Source organism: Atractosteus spatula, chromosome 5 (assembly GCF_055471065.1).
Source record: "Atractosteus spatula isolate fAtrSpa1 chromosome 5, fAtrSpa1.hap1, whole genome shotgun sequence".
Taxonomy (NCBI): Eukaryota; Metazoa; Chordata; class Actinopteri; order Semionotiformes; family Lepisosteidae; genus Atractosteus; species Atractosteus spatula.
Genome location: NC_142710.1, coordinates 40,147,974 through 40,164,332, shown reverse-complemented (window position 1 = coordinate 40,164,332; position 16,359 = coordinate 40,147,974). Strand labels below are relative to the sequence as shown.

At 41.1% G+C, this 16,359-nt stretch overlaps 1 protein-coding gene across 1 annotated transcript in view; it reads right to left on the bottom strand.

The window, feature by feature from the left end:
• Positions 1-10,381, bottom strand: part of nrg3a (neuregulin 3a) — a 427,029-nt gene extending 416,648 nt beyond the window's left edge. Inside the window, exon 1 of the mRNA XM_088917327.1 lies at positions 9,628-10,381. Coding sequence (XP_088773453.1) covers positions 9,628-10,381 — 754 coding nt within the window. The remainder of the gene's footprint in view (positions 1-9,627) is intronic.
• Positions 10,382-16,359: the final 5,978 nt, after the last annotated feature.

The following is a 16,359-nucleotide window of genomic DNA, read 5'->3' as shown; positions in this document are numbered from 1 at the left end:
ACAAAGGTAAGCCAAGTATTTGGAAGGGTTTTGGGAAATTGTGGTAATAAGCACTGTATCGTCTCAGAATACACAAGTTTACCAAAACACATAACATTCCACTTAAATAAGTCCTAAGTACATTGAACAAAATCATTTGTTTATTGCAATATTAAATGTCCTCATAAATTGTATATTAAGTAAAAATTAGTGCTCTTATAGCTATATCAATCCCGCTTCTTAGAGTACTAATCGGATTTCAACAATGAATATACACTTTCAAAATGTCACCGAGGGATACAAATACTGTGAAGCTCAATATACTGTATGATCACAAAGCCACTTCCAGTGGGACTCATCATTGTCTCTTGCTGATAATACTGAATTGTTTTCGTGACAAGTACTATAAAATGTGATTATAAATATATAAAAAAATCTAAACTGTTCTCTAAACTGCGTTTTGTAACGGAAACCGATAGGTGGAGTTCTAGGGGAGAAGCGGGTGGACTGCTCTGCCCCTTCCTCTGTCATTCAATTATCTCTTTCCTATTTAAACCCTAACCCTGCTAACACATATGTGTACAGTTTTAGAATTTCCTCATCCTCCTTCCTCCTCCTCTTTCTTATATGTTGCCTTTGCATTCAGGTTCCCTCTGGGGGGTCAGTGAAGGTCACATCCCCGACCTCAGGACTCTTTCTGGGGAGTTTCTCAAGCACGAGCCAGAGGGGAACCCCGGCCACATTATTCTCGGGAACTCTAACTTACTAGTTCTCATTTTCTCAGTCCCTGGAGGGCTCATCCCAGTTGTGAGGCAGCGCCTCAAAGCGACTCTCAGCAAGTCAGAGGACTTCTTTCGCTTCCTTCTCGAGCAGTTTTTTCTTCATTCTCAACCCCTCAAGCAGCGCCTCTCAAAGTGATTCCTCTAGTCAGGGGTTCTTTCTCTTCTCCCTTGAGGGATTCGTTCCCAGTCGTGTGGCAGTGCCTCTCACGCGACTCTCAGCGAGTCAAGGAGCTATCTCCTCCTTTCTATCCCCTGAGGGCAGCGCCTGGTCGTGAGGCAGCTCCTCTCAGGGGTGTACATGTTTTCATGCAAGTCAGCCAACCCAGTCGGCCATTTGGGTTCCCCCATGTGGTCCGGGTTCTCTTTTCTCTACTTTACTAACCCCTGCTTCTCCCCTTGAATTAATTGAATAACTTTTCTCCGTGAGGTTTCTGAATGTTGCTCTCTTGGTGATCTGACCGAAGAGATGTCAAACCAGGATTTCTGGATTCATTGAAGCTTTAATTTATTTTCGTGGTCTAATTATTGTACGCACTTTACAAGTCATATATTACACTTCTGACAACAGACCGAAAATGACTATTCTTGAATATTATGATTCATATAAAATATTGGCTTTAAAAATATATAAAATATAAATATAAAATAAAAATATATAAAAGAATGAACAGGAGTCCCAGTAATCTTTGGTTGTAAAAGTTGGCAGCACAGTGGCACAGTGGTTAGAATTGCTGCCTCAAATGCTGGAGCCCTGGGCTGGGGTCAATCCAGGACCTGGGTTGCTATCTGTGGGGAGTTTGTATGTTCTCCCATTCTTCACATGGGATTCCTATAACAGTCCAAAAACACACTGGTAGATTACCTGGCTTCTGGGTAAACTGGCCATGTTGTGAGTTTAGTTACAGGGCCCCTCCCTAGCTTATGGAACAGTCTCCCACCCCATATTCGGGATGCCGAGTCAATCTCAGTATTCAAATCCAGACCGAAGACCTATTACTTCAGCCTAGCCTACTCACACCTTACGTTATAGCCTACTGCAACCATTGCTGCTGGTGCTGCTGTACACGCCATTGTGTATCTCTATGTTGGCCCACCAGGTAGATACATCTATTCTGACCAAACTATCCTATTCTCCTCCCCACATGTCCGGATGGTGCCCGGGCTGGGCACCATCTGAGCTGGATACTGCATCGCCACCATGGATTCAAGAGGGACATTGTGGATATACAGTAGCTATCATTTAGGAGGATTTTGCTGGTCTACAGAGATCTGCATGGAGTACTGACATACAGAAGAAATGATGGATGGATGGATTAATACCCCCATTCATTTATTTGCTTTTTTTAAAATTATATAATGTTAGCATGCCCAAACAACCGTGTTGTGAAAAGCTCTATATAAAAAATAAATTAAATTGAAATTGAATTGAATTGTGAGTGTGTGTGTGTTTGTGTCTTTGTGTGCCATGCAATGGACAAGCATCCTGTCCAGGGTGTATTTTCCCTTGTGTCTGATGCTTGTTGAGATAAGCTGCAGCTCCCCCATGACTCTGAAGCAGTTAGAACATTTTATGTATAAATATTATAAATTTTAGTATTAAATTTATGTAATAGTTTTAACACCATGCCTATTCCTCCCCATCTTTAGGAAATAATACTAAACAGCACATTAATTGGCCCTTTACTTTTGCATTCTCCAACTTTAGTATCTTGTTCTCTTTTGTAAGAGCAGTTGTTTAAAAGTGGATTTTACTATGTGGTCCCTAGAGCACTCAGTTTCAAAGGAGTGTAAATTTTACAGCATGGATCCCCAGTCCAGGTCCTAAAAAAGCATAAGGGTCTCTAGATTTTCATTCTAGTAAAGTTATCAATTACTTAATTGAACAATATATTAATCTTCAACCACTGAATGATGACATTTAAAAGCTCTGGGTATCTCAGAGACCAAAGCAGAGACTACAGTATGTTTTCTTACATGATGTAGGCTTTTAGGAAAGCTACAAAACACACTGGGAAAGTGATATAGCTAGCATGTCTAATTCCCATGCAGGTTGGGAGGTAGGACAGAGACTATTGCGGGCAACGGGAGAGTGAGAACAAAAGCAAAAAAAAAACAGCAATAACTAGACACTTTTTCATGCACCCATGTTTTGTCCTTTATTTTCTGTTTTTCCCCAAAAAGTCTTTTAATTCTTTACATTACATAATTCTCTGAAGTTGCAAAGAGCACGGTATTATGCACCATCTTGTTGGATTGTAAGATATGCAACTTAGTTCTTGAAATACTTAGTTCTCTTGGCACATCTCAGGAGCACTTCTCTGTACAATTACTGTACCTCATCCATACACAATTTGTCTGTCCCTGAGAGTCCCCTTTTCAGTTCGCCTCTCCAAACAACACTCTTGGAACTCCAGCATGAAAAGCCAGTGATCAGAATACAGCGTTACTACATTTTAGCAATTCCCATCCATGTGTAGGTTAATTACACACATTATGTCCCCGATTTCACGTGGGTTTCCTCTGGGTGATAAGGTTTCGTCAAACAGTCCAAATGCGTACTGGTAGGTTAATTGGCCTCTGGGATAACTGACAGTCAGTGTGTTTGTGTCTGTGTGTGCCCTACGATGGACCTGCGTTCTGTTCAAAGTGTATACTGTCTTGCGCCCACTGTTTGCCAAGTTAGGCTCTTACACCCCCGTGATTCTGTATTGGATAAAGTAGCTTGAAAAAGGATGGATTGATAAACCAGATGAGATGCTCACGCTGGGGAACTTGACTTTTAGATTTTTATTCTTCAGGAAATAAGGTTTAAAGCCACTACATGGCACACCAAGGGAGACACAATTGCCAGAGGTTGTCATAATTGTGAAATTAAACGTAATAACAAGTATTTAAAAGGATAAAGCATACGTTCAAATCTAGTGTGAATAAAAACTGTGCAAACTAATGACTATTTTCTAAATAAAAAATTAAAAACTATGTGTTCTAATAGAAAAATTGGATGCTGAGGTGAACAAAAGGGTAACAAAATACCAAATAAAATACTTAAAACCTTTATTATTATTCAAGTTTTATTTGTGCTATGTATTTACTATATTATAATAATAAACTAATGTGTGTTTTCAAAGAGAAATGGATTCTTATATCACAGTTACTTAAATACCTATGTGATTACTGCAGTATAATGTTTCCCTGCGACTGTATGATTCTAATGTGGTCAGAGGATAATTCCATGCTGAAAAGTAAATAAAAAAATAATAAAGTAAACATTTCAGCTGTGGTGGAAATGAGGGAGATAAAACGATTTTGAGGTAAAAAGTTAGGTAGTGGTAATAACACAAGAAGAAGATTGTGGTAATGGATTTGAGGAGTGTGAATAGCAGAGTTTGAAGAGCATACAAGCAAGTGACTGCTGTGTAACATGAACATAAAATGAATCAGTAATCAATGCAACATTTTTCCAAAACCATGTTATTTACTCCTCAGGTTGTATTGGCTACCATTTTCAGGTTTTCAGGTGACATTACAAAAACCACATTATACAGTAACAAACTTGATACCTGTTTTCATGGGTTCCTGAAACACACTTCCTGAACACTATTCCTCAGTTGTGAGTGTCACGTTCTCACGGCCTTAAGAATAACAGAAAATATATACTAAAATGCAGTTGATGAAGGATTATTTATGGGTATTGAATATTGTTTTGAGGTCTGATTAATGACACAACAGACCACTCGTAGGCAGCAGGACTTAATCACCATATCCCCCCATCAGTCATTTAGAAAGTTGAGCTCTCTGATGCTGTTAAGCAGTGCTGGAGTTTCAAAACTGCAAACAAAATAGCATGTGGTCTTCAATACAAGCAAGAGAATATAGTTCTCACAGCATGTCTCCAATTACAGTAGGCAGCAAGCATGGACACACTGGGACAATGCTGGGGTCTTATCTATAACTTTGTTCTTGTAGTTGAAGTCTTATACAGTAATTGAGCATCATTTTACTATTGCTAATTGACACATACAGTATACAGTACTGTATATTGTATTCATACAGTACCCTGTGTCTACCACTTGCAGAGTGAATAGTGTAATGAAAGGCCAACGTACAGGTTATACGAGCCAGTTGCAGTGCACATAACAGGGATATTGGCCGCCCGGGCTGACAAAGGCCTTCTTTAGCTCAGCTGGTAATATCACTGTTGAGTGACACTGGAGACCCAGGTTTGATCCTGAGGCGGGGGACGAACTGGGGCAGGAGCAGCAAGGTCAAGAAATCCCTAAGAACCTGAATTCGCTACAATATTTTTTCTGAAAACAAACAAAATACCCATCCATTTGCTAACCGTTTCATCCAATTCAGGGTCATGGGAGGCAGAGCCTACCCTAGCAAGCAATAAGCACAAAGCGGGGCACACGCTAGATGAGACACCAGTCCATCATAGGGCACACATAGCCAGACACAGACATGCACACTCACACCAGGGTCAATTTTCCCAGAAGCCGATTATCCTACCTTCAGTACTGTATGTCTGTGGAAGGAAACCGGAGCACCTGAAGAAAACCATTGAGAACATACAAACTCCACATACTGTAGGTAGCACCCCAGGTGCATAACTGAACCCAGGGCCACAGTGCTCTGAAGCAGCAATGCTATTCATAGTAAACAAGATATACTGTAGCACTCTTATCATCTTAATGAATAACAATGCTGGGTATGGAAGATGTCAATACTTTTATTCTATGGACAAATTTCTTCCCTTACACAGCAAAGGCTGTTTTATTCATCCTCAAATAACAAGCCTTCGAGCTGAAACGCATGACTTATAAAAATGAGCCGAAATCATTACTTCTGGGTCGCAACAGTCTTAAAATTGCAACCTCCAGAATCGGCCCCCTTATCAGTTTCTGCAATACGCCAACCTGTTAAGAGAAAGCGTTAAGCACAGCTCATACCTAAGCAGTTGTCCTTGTATAACGAAGACCGTGCGTTTAAACATGTACAGTATTTCAAAATAAGCTTACAAGGCTCGATTGATTGACAAATTACAATTTATACTGTATGTAATTCCTGGCCAATGCATTTTATTAACATAATTCGTCCAATCTTTCCAGCGTAAAATAAAACATAAGCACAAATATTCGCAGAAAAAAAGTTTAGTGCACGTAAACTCTAAACGGCGTTAAATGCCATGTTTTTGTTCAGACTAGAAAATAATGCTGTAAATTTTCTAATACGGAACAAATCCCATAGCTCCTGTGGTCTAGGTGAACGGCATAAAACATTCCAGCGAATGAGCTGTACAGATTCATATCACACCCTGCGGTCTGCCGAGAAACTGAGGGATGAGAGACAAAAGCAATGTGAGAGGGCGCAGGGGGGAGAGGCGGGCACGAACTGTTCAGAACGAGAATCTAAACGATAAGAACGGGGGGAGCAAAAACAATTAAGAAATCGGAGTATAGAGCAATTAATTGATTTTAATTGCTTCTACAACTCTCGAACGATCTTCTTATAGACATTAGTCATTCATCCATTTTCTAACTGCTTCGTGTAATTCAGGAGGAGCCGGGTAAACAACAGGCGCAAGGCAAGGTACACCCTGGACAGGGTGGATAGACACTCACACCTAGGACCACTTTGCCCAGAAGTCAATTAACCTATTAATATGTTTTAGGACTGTGGGGCGAAACTGGAGCACACGGAGGAAATCCACGTAAACATAAGAGAACATGCGAACTTCACACAGCTAGCACCCTAGTTTCGGAATTGGACCCAGGGCCCCAGCGAGTTGCGAGAAGGCAGTGCTAACCTGCGCCACCGTCCCACTAAACATTACAGTACAGTATATGAAACCTACGCATATCAATCTCAAGAAGGTTTGGCATGAATGAACACCACCAATTAGATTAAGAATTAGCACTGTTCAGAAGTGGTATTTTGTGGGTTATTCAAGTGAAAAACGTTATAAAATAAAATAGGAGAATGAAAGAAAGAGTCCATTGCCTGTCTGCTGAGAATGATTGAAAGAAACGAGGCACGGCACAGAGTATTTTAATTAGCCCGACCTTCACACTCTTAATTAATTCATTACAGGGCTAACTGAGTTAATGAACACATTGATTAATTCAGTAAATAATCGTATGTACAGTATTAATAAATAGCCCGATAGAAACATGAAGACGTGTTGTGAGTGGCAGCGAGAAATAGCAGAACTGCCAAGGGATCTCTTTCTCCTAACGATAAAAAATAAATTGAAATAGAGGCTGTGGAAAAGCAGTGGTAGAGCTATCCTGTTGCTTGACTGCGACATTAGCGCAGGCATCGGCGACGAGCTGAACAGCTGACATTTCACAGGAGCCATCTATCACACCCGCTTAATGGATTTTCGGGAACACTTGCTTGTGAGGTGACATTCATAAAATGGTTAATTAATAACTAAATACGTGATTTATAGATGCTGTAATTCTCAGTAGTAATGAATTAATAAACACTACTTGCCGGATTTCATTCGTCCGACCGCAGAATTAATAGCAATGTGACGGGATTGTCATGCCTTTGATGAGCTAGAGCGCGAAGGAGGACGCGACTGAGTTTAGTATCAGAGCAATACCTATTACATGCTTCTAACGCTTGTGCTTCACGGGAACATGAAAGCTACTCATAAGAAACTATGAAAACGCGCACACGTTGATATATACAGTATACTGTATATCCTCCACTTATGAAATACATACGCGTGCGCGCGTATTCTTGTTTATGAGCTTCTTTCGTAGCAATCTCTGTAGACTTATAGTCTATAGGCTATACAGTATGTCTATATAAAGCAAGTTGTTTCATATGGATTCTAGTAAATACTGCATGTATATAGGCTTTAATATATTTAAGCTATTTAACAGCCAGAAATTCATCAGGGCATACATACTACAGTATATTGTAATCTTGTACTCAAATGTTACGGTCAATAAAATTCAAATTAATGCTTGTACTGAATAACCTTTAATAATTCGAAAAACTTCCTCGCTCTCTAGAGCTGCGCAGTCATTTGTACTAACAGATTGATAACGTCTAGAAAATATTCAGTCCACCAATCAATACTCAGATTTCCATGTGTTGCATCTTAAAGATGGCCGGGGAAAGAAAGTAAAGAACTGTACCGAGATACACGTTCATTATGAATCAATTTTAAACATTGCATTCTGTTCTTAAAAAGTAAAAAATCGATGTCTTTCCCCCACGAATGAAGGCTGACCATGAATGCTAAAGCACGCGCACCTGGTATGAATATCTACATGCGTTACCAGTATTGATTACTGGAGATGACGCATGGCAGGGATGGGCAACTCCAGTCTTCGAGGGCTGCAGGGTTATACAGATCTTACAGGTACTTTTCAATTAACACCTGGTTGAAATACTTTTAAGAATTAGTCATTCTCTGATTTATGATCTACCAAAGCTTACGTGAACTAAAATTCTGTATTCCTTATGTGCATGCTGAAGACGGGTCGGTGTTATCTACAGTATTCAATATGAGCTTCTTTTTATGTGCAATTTCACAGGAGCAGTTTATTTTAAAATAGATCACATATACGTCGAACAACAGTCTGTTCACTCAATTAAGTCCGTTGTCATCCTATCCTCCTGGGTGCACGACCCACCAAGCGAGATGGATACAATTTTAGCCGATACCTCCACACAGGCAGCTAGAAGGTGGGGAGAAAACGAGTCGAGGCGCTCAGAGTTCCGTGCTTCTCGTCCCGCCCCGGCTTGTTTATGACAGTCGGCTCTCCGCTCCAATCCCCTGCGGTCCCGGGTAGATTAATGATGCGGCTGTAATAAACAGCTACCTGCTCGTCTGCCAGCCCGTCTCTGTAGGTCCGCAATTTGCAATCTGCCTGCTATCTACTTGCTCTACGCCGCAGTCACTGTTTTTATTTTATAATCTTAATGATTGATTTTTTTCTTCATCTGTCTAAAGTAAGCCTTCGTGGCGAGCAATGGAACAGCTTTGCCCAGTTTGTCAAATCAAATTGCAATCCGCGCAACATTACAGCACTAAGTTTTTTTTTCTGTTCCTCAAAAACAATTTCCATAAATACCCTACACAAAACATCCCGTTGAAAGTAACAATCAACCTAACTCCTCTTTGACTATTAGCGAGAAACCCGAGTAAGAGATATAGGGAAACATTTTTTTTTAATAGCACTGTTCAGGAATACTAAAGTGAACTGCACAGTACAATGACTAGAATAGCAAAACCACTTTCTCGATTAATCAAATAAGCCACCAGTGTGAGCGCATTAAATACATCTGTAAATAGGCTGATTTACAGGCAATCGATGACGGCGATCTTTACCTCCGACGTTACAACGAAGCAAGGCTAGGTTGTGTATTTTCAATTAATTTGCAGTGTAAAAACAGTTATTTGAAGCACAACGAGTATTTCCCTACTTTTTATTTTACATTTGTCTTGAACATGGAAGATGCCAGCACCCCTGAAGTCCTTATCACGACTCCCTGATGCACCAAAACATCACCTTTCCTGCCTCTCTGTCACAATGCAATGCCTTTATCCCCTAGTTTACTACTACACATACTGTAACTGAACACGTATTTAAGGATTGACCAGGAGTCCACACCTCCAGTCAGCTTTTTCTGATTTTCCAAAATATCACTTCGTCCTCCTTCCTATTCAAAAGGTCTTAATTACACTCTCTAATATGTCTGTCCACACTGTGCCCTCACACAACAGAAACCTCTCCAGGCTTGACATGTCAAAGCACTGACGCTCATACACCGCCCATCAGCGCACTGTAAAGAGGTAAAGTCCTGCCCAGCACAGCGAAAGCCCACTGGGAGGTTGACTTACGCGTCTTCACCGGGGCCTGGGGCCGCGTGGGTGCGGCAGGTGAGCTCTCAGCAGGTAAGCGGTCCAGCCAATTGGGGGTGGAGTCGTGAAGGTAGAAACGTCCAGAGGGCGAGGGGGTGGAGGTGGGCACTTCTGCCATGGCAGTATTGACGGGCCCCGAGGGCGGCGTGCTGCTCCGGCCGCTTCCAGTGGTCACCTTGCGGACCGTGGTGCTCCGTGGCGTCACCTCCCGGCCCCCAGAGGGGACGAGCCTGGGTGCACGTGTGGTGGTGGTGGTGGTGATGCGGGTGCTGATCCGGTTGGGGGGGCGGGGTGTCAGGCTGCCACCTGTGGTGGTGGCGGCGGCGGCGGTGGTGGAGTGAGCTCCAGGGTGAGTTCTGCCAGGTGCTGTGGTGGTGGTAGTGCTGGTGGTGGCCGTATCAGCATTCTTGGGAAAGGCGCTGGGCTTGGAGAGGAAAATGGGGTCTTGTCCGATCCCTTTGGCATCTACCAGGTCGGTTGGCACATAGTCCTTCACGGAGCCCACAACTATCCACTTAAGCAGCATCAAGCTCAGCCCCAAGCCAATGAAGCCGATCAGCAGGGGAACAACACAAAGCCAGGTCTGCTGGCGAGGCCACAGGGCACAGCTGCCACAGCGCAGGGGTCCTGGCTCTGGGGGTGAGGGTTGCTCTCTGCCTGCCGTGCCCCCGCCCCCTTCGGGCTCCTCCAGGATCACTGCCCCCGACACAGCGGGCCCCGAGCTTTCACTCATCCTGCTGGCTCAGCGAGGGTTAACCCCTGGGCCAGGGGGAGGGGGGGTATGGGCAGGACAGAGCAGACTTGCAACAGGCAACACCGGACATTGAGAAACAAGACACAGACAAAATCACACACATGCACACACACAATCACACTCACACACACACTCACACACAGAGGGCTACTTCAAAGGATGTGAGTGCACAATTATAGCAAGGTGTGCCTTTCTGTCTAGTTTTAGTCAGTCCAATATTATGCACAGCGGTGCTGTAGAGAAGAGTAGAGGAATCCAGGGCACATTAAAGTAAAAAAAAAATGAAAGAAAGATGTAGCAATCCAAAGGAAGGGAATTTAGATAGGTATCTCTGATGAGCTGTAAATCCTTCTGTCTGGGGAGTCAGAATGTAGCTCCTACTGCAGTTCAGGACTGCCACTACAGAATAAATGAGACCATTCTTGTTTGCGCAGATTCTCTCAATATTCCTTGCAGTGTCTCCAGAATTTTTTAGCTTTCATAGCCTCTCGCACTCAGCTCCTTGGTTCTCTGCAGCTCCGTTTCAAGCACGCTGACTCAGCTCATTGCCCAATAATTCTTTCCCCGACTAGAAAAGCAGCCATCGGCACCCCACAGCCAGCCAGCCTCTACCGTAGTGCACCTCCTAAATTTCTTGCTGGTATGTTGCCTATGCACCCCTGCTGTACTCCAATGGTGAGGACAGGGACAATCCAATGTAATTCAGCTGACAATTGAAGCTGAAGGGACTGGGGGTCACAATCCTCCTTCTGCTGCCTCTTACCAGCCTTTCTGTTCAGGTCTCAGGGGCTGTCAGCTCACGTCCTGCTGTCTGTCTATTGACTGTCATTGCAGCAGAAGATAAAGCACACGGACTCTCCCTTGCTACATTCCAGCACTGAAAGAGACGGAACAGCCTGCAAGAAGGAGACAGACAGAGACAGAGAGAGAGAGAACAGCTGAAAATAGCCAGCTGCTCCTCACTGTAAATCCTTAATTTGATGCCAGCTTTTCATCAAGGTTCCTGCCTATGATTTGTCACTCCTGGAACTTTTCTTATTTTATTTGTTAATATATCCTGCCTTCGTTCTTTTCTGTATGCTTTTCTCTCCAGCGAGTACGCAGATGCTCCAACATCCCACGGCTGCAAATACTCCAGCCAGAGATACGGCTGCTGCCCAATCGCGATGGTGCTGAGAGAGAGAGAAAGCAAGAGCGAGAGAGGGAGGGTGGAAAAGTGAGTGAGAGAGAGAGAGAAAGAGAGGCGGGATTGCACCTGCTCCCTCCACCAGCACTGGGACTAATCTCCGCCTCCATCACAGAAAAAGAGAGAGAGAGAAAGGGGAGGAGATACAGAGGAGTGAGAAACCAATCCAGGCATAAGAATGAAAGCTCTGCAGCATCAGCAGCAGAAGCTCGCAAAGAAGCTTGATTCTCCACAGACCTGGTGGCACAGGCAGAACCACAAACAGATAATTCAGAGCTCTGCTGGGTGAAACAAGTTCATCCCACTCCCCAGCCACTCTGTAAGGCACAAGTTGAATCAGTATGATAAAAGGAAAGGAGTAAGACAAGAAACAAAATGGTGAAGGCGGTGTGTGCTGGAGGTTGGGGTGTGCTACAGGGGAGGTATCCTAAGCCAATCCTGAGCTGACAGGTAAAGGAGGGGTATATGGATGCCTGATGGTGGGTATGAGAACAGGAGAGGCAGACAGTTCTAGGGTGAAGAAAGAATGAACAATCAAGATGAAGCACCTCCCACTAGTTTAAGGGAGCTCCTTTCATACATAGTGGCTAAAATACCTCAGCCCTCTTACTGATCCCACGGGGGACTAAAAGAGGGTTTGCTTATGGAGAATAGGAAGCCACAATACTTGACATGAGGTCAAGGCGAAACATATGTGTGCCACTAACACACTTAAGCCAGATAGAAGTATTAAAGACCTCCATCAAAGAGATAAACCAGAAACCTACAGTACAGGCTTTAAAATGAAAAATTGGTACATCTGGATGTTTGAATTTATCAAAATATGGACCTTTTTCTAGTCAATACAGTACACTCCATATGGTCTATAACAAAACACCTTTTCTAGTTGGTGAGGTTCAGGCTGTGCTCTTTCCATATTTTAAACTGGAAATTAAATTCAACACCTGATGCAATGACCGTGCAGTCAATTTTACTTCTACAAGAGACATCAAGTTTCATCATTATGTTATTTGATTCTAAACACATTATCAGATTGTGCAAGAGAAAATGACAGGAGGAATGCAAGTTCACCAGTCCTACAGCATATTACAGTATGTACCTAGCAGATCTGGAAGACTAAGCTGAAATGAGGCACATTACAGTAATGTAAGGAATCAGCAGAACTACATGTGGATATAAATCTGCATCACAAATCAATTACTGATTTCTGCAGCCTTGTGGTCAATTTCTGTATCATTGATCAAGGACTGAAGAGTTTGAAAATACATCTGGGCTACTTTGGCACTGCAGTTTGAAAATGCTCCCTCTGCTTTTGAAGCTTTATGGATAGACAGAGGATTTCCAGCACAGAAATTAGAAAGCAAAGAAGCTTTAAAAACAAATATTCTACAATGCAATTACACTAAAAAAAAGATCATGGTGGGACTGATTTGCCAAGTACGCTCGCATCACTGCCTTGCTAATCACGGTTGCAATCATTGTCACAAGTAATGTGAAGTAACAAATGAATATATACTGGGCAACAGCATAATAAAAGGTAAAGTGGTCAATAATCAATTTGTTGTTACATCCTTCCTAATACCAACCAATTACTTTTCAATACATGGTATTATTCTTGCTTGCTGCATCATCCCTTTCCGTAAAAACTAACATTAGATATACTGTATATTCTCTTGAATTATAAACACACACTCTTTTTAAATTTACACTTTATACAGTTATCACTCAAGTGATACAGCTCATTTACCTTAAGTACCTTGTTGGGCTACTTTATTAACTTGTCTAAAGCTTATCCATGTATATAAAATGATATATACTGCAATGTGTAGATTCATAAAGGTTATTATAACAATTAAGTTAAAAAGTGAATAAATTCCAGATGAATGTTCTTGATTCTAAATCCTTTTTGTTCTGTTCCCTTTCCAGTTGCCCTGATCATGATTCTTAATGGGTGCAATCATTCTGCTGACACAGATGGGCTAGGATCTGTGGGATTGTGGACTAGCGGACTAAATCCTTTGCTTGTCCAACAAATTGCTAGTACAGTAATTAACAAATTAATATCTGATTTATGATGTCACCATGTCCACGTACCACCTGGGTTTCTATACATGAGCTGCACCTGTCTGATTCCATCAAGACACCACACGCAGCTCAGTCTTCAAACATCTGGCAAATTCTCTGCACATCTAGCTATTTTTTTACATGTTTATCTGGTGTCTTTTTCTCAACAATTTTAGCACTGTTGTTTTAGTTTTACATATATGTCTTATGTCTGAAATCGTACATACCTGGTTCATTCTTTAGACAGATGCCTAAATCCTTGCACATCTGTCTAATTGTAGTGGGCCATTCGAGTTCATCCTGGAGTACTGCAAGGTTTACAGGTGCTTTCCACTTAGCGCCTGATCAAGGCCTAAAAACAAGTGATTGAGGTTTTTAATTTAAGTGATTAAGTTCAATTATGTAATGGCAACCAGAGAACTTAAAGGACTGGAGGTGTCCATTCCTTCCATTCCTTATCCACTTCTTATTCTCGTGCCTAATGTCTCTTATTAAATTATATACCTGTATACTGTGTGTATGCTTACATACTATATACAATATTTCTGATTTAAGACACATTTAGATATAAATCAATGTCCTTTTAATAGACGTTTAATTTTTAAATGTCCATTATCCTCATACCTATTCTTTCCTAATTCTGACACATCAAACTGCCCTTTTCACAATCTACTCAGACTTACTGAACCCTATCCTCCTGTCTTTCTGACCCGAAGCTCTACTTCCCTTTGAATTAGCAGACTGAGACACTGAGCATGCATGAACAAAACCTGAACCTTAAATTATTTCATATCGTTTTGCAATGCACAGCAATATATTGCCTGAGCACTCAACCAGAAACGTTTCTGGATCATAGCTGCCAGTCAAAAAAAAAATCAGATGAGCAGAGAACTAAATAAGTTTAATCTTTAATGCTGCCGCCTGGAATTACAAACAAGCTCTAACTAGAACACAGCAAAGCTTGAGAAGAATATGGCTTTAATTTAAGGAAAGTTATGCTCAAACTATACAACACACTAATTAGACTTAAGAATTAAGAATATTGTGTTCAGTTCTGATCCTGACACTATAACAATGATATTACAGACATAGAGTTAAAAAATCAACAGACATGATCTCAGTATAGAAAATTGTCAAGGACATGAAGACTACCATTTCAGTAGTGATATAAAGACATTGGGTTAGAATTAAAAAATAAAAGGGAATCCTTTAGGATAGAGAATAGGAGGTTTTTCACACAAAGAAACAAGCATCCTAGCCAGGTCTGAAATCTGGACTCATTCAAGAAATGTCTAGTCAAAAGATTCAATTCAATGTTCTAAAGTACCATACAAGAAATATGGCCAGAGCCCTTCTCCCATATTTTTATCTTCAAATATTCTAAAACACCTCTTGAAATTCTGCAAAATTGAAAATTCTAAAAATTAATCACAATGTGTTTACAAACGGACCTACTGAAAGTAGGAATAAAAATAAGACAGTACAGACAATAGTGTTGGGATTGCTAAAAATTAATTCTATTAAATGTTGCATACTGTAAAATACTACAAAATGTAAAGGTATAGCATTTAAGGAACCTCAAAGGAAATTATTGTTCTAGAAATAATAAGGGTGGAATGATGGTCAGCATTACTGCCTTGTAGCACTGGGGCCCTGGGTCCAATTCTGTACACAGGAGTTTGTATGTTCTTGTTTGCATGGGTTTTTCCCTGGATATTACAGTTTCCACCCACAGTCCAAGAAACATACCGGTAGGTTAATTTGTTTCTGAGAAAATTAGTCCTGGTGTGAGTGTGTGTTTATCTGTTTCTGTATCTTAAAAGTAATTGTAATGTTTTCACATCTGTAGTGTGTCTTTTTAGAAAGTGTTGTGGAGCAAGAGGGACTGGTTGTATATTAAATTTTTAGCCTGGAGAAAAAAAAGAAATGCCAGATTCAAGAATGAGAAATTCAAGGTGAGAAAGGTTTTTACTTTTTTTTAATGTCGGGTTCTAGATACAGCCCAAAATAAGAAAACAAAAATAAATTTTATTTAACAAGTTTCTGGATGGAATACACTGTAGGTGGTTGTTGTTACATTACGCCAAGAATTGTGGGTGTATGGTACAAAGCAGAATGCAAGTGTATTCACAACACATTACCATAGGTACTAAATAGAAGTCTTCATTTTGCTGCAGATGAGCTCACTGAGCACCATCAGTCTCTTTGAAAAGCTCTCTGCTTCACAATTTTGCTGACACCAGGTTCATGCATATCAGATCTTCAAGAAGCACTTTACAGTGTGATGCTTTGTTTCAGGGAACTGCTTATCAGGTCAAGATATACAGTAATCATTCTATTCTATCATGGCCTACTTCTAGTCATTGTAAGCCATTTGCATCACCTTGAGACTTTTATCGTGTTAAAACACGTGAATGTATCTGCATTAAACAGATGCATTTATACAACTTATGTGTACATGTGTCTGTTTTTAATAGAGGACCTGTTATCATATTGTATGTAATGAGCTAGCAACAACATCTTCACATTTCTTAATCATACCTCATTATTATCAAGGAAGTTTATAAATTATATAATACATAAATTAGTGCCCCCAGCCTAAACACTGCATTCCTGTCTTCATAAACACATCTGCATAAAATAGACTGAATATGGGTAACTTAATGGAGAAGGTTTGGTACAGAAATTACAAGAGTAAACCAATTCC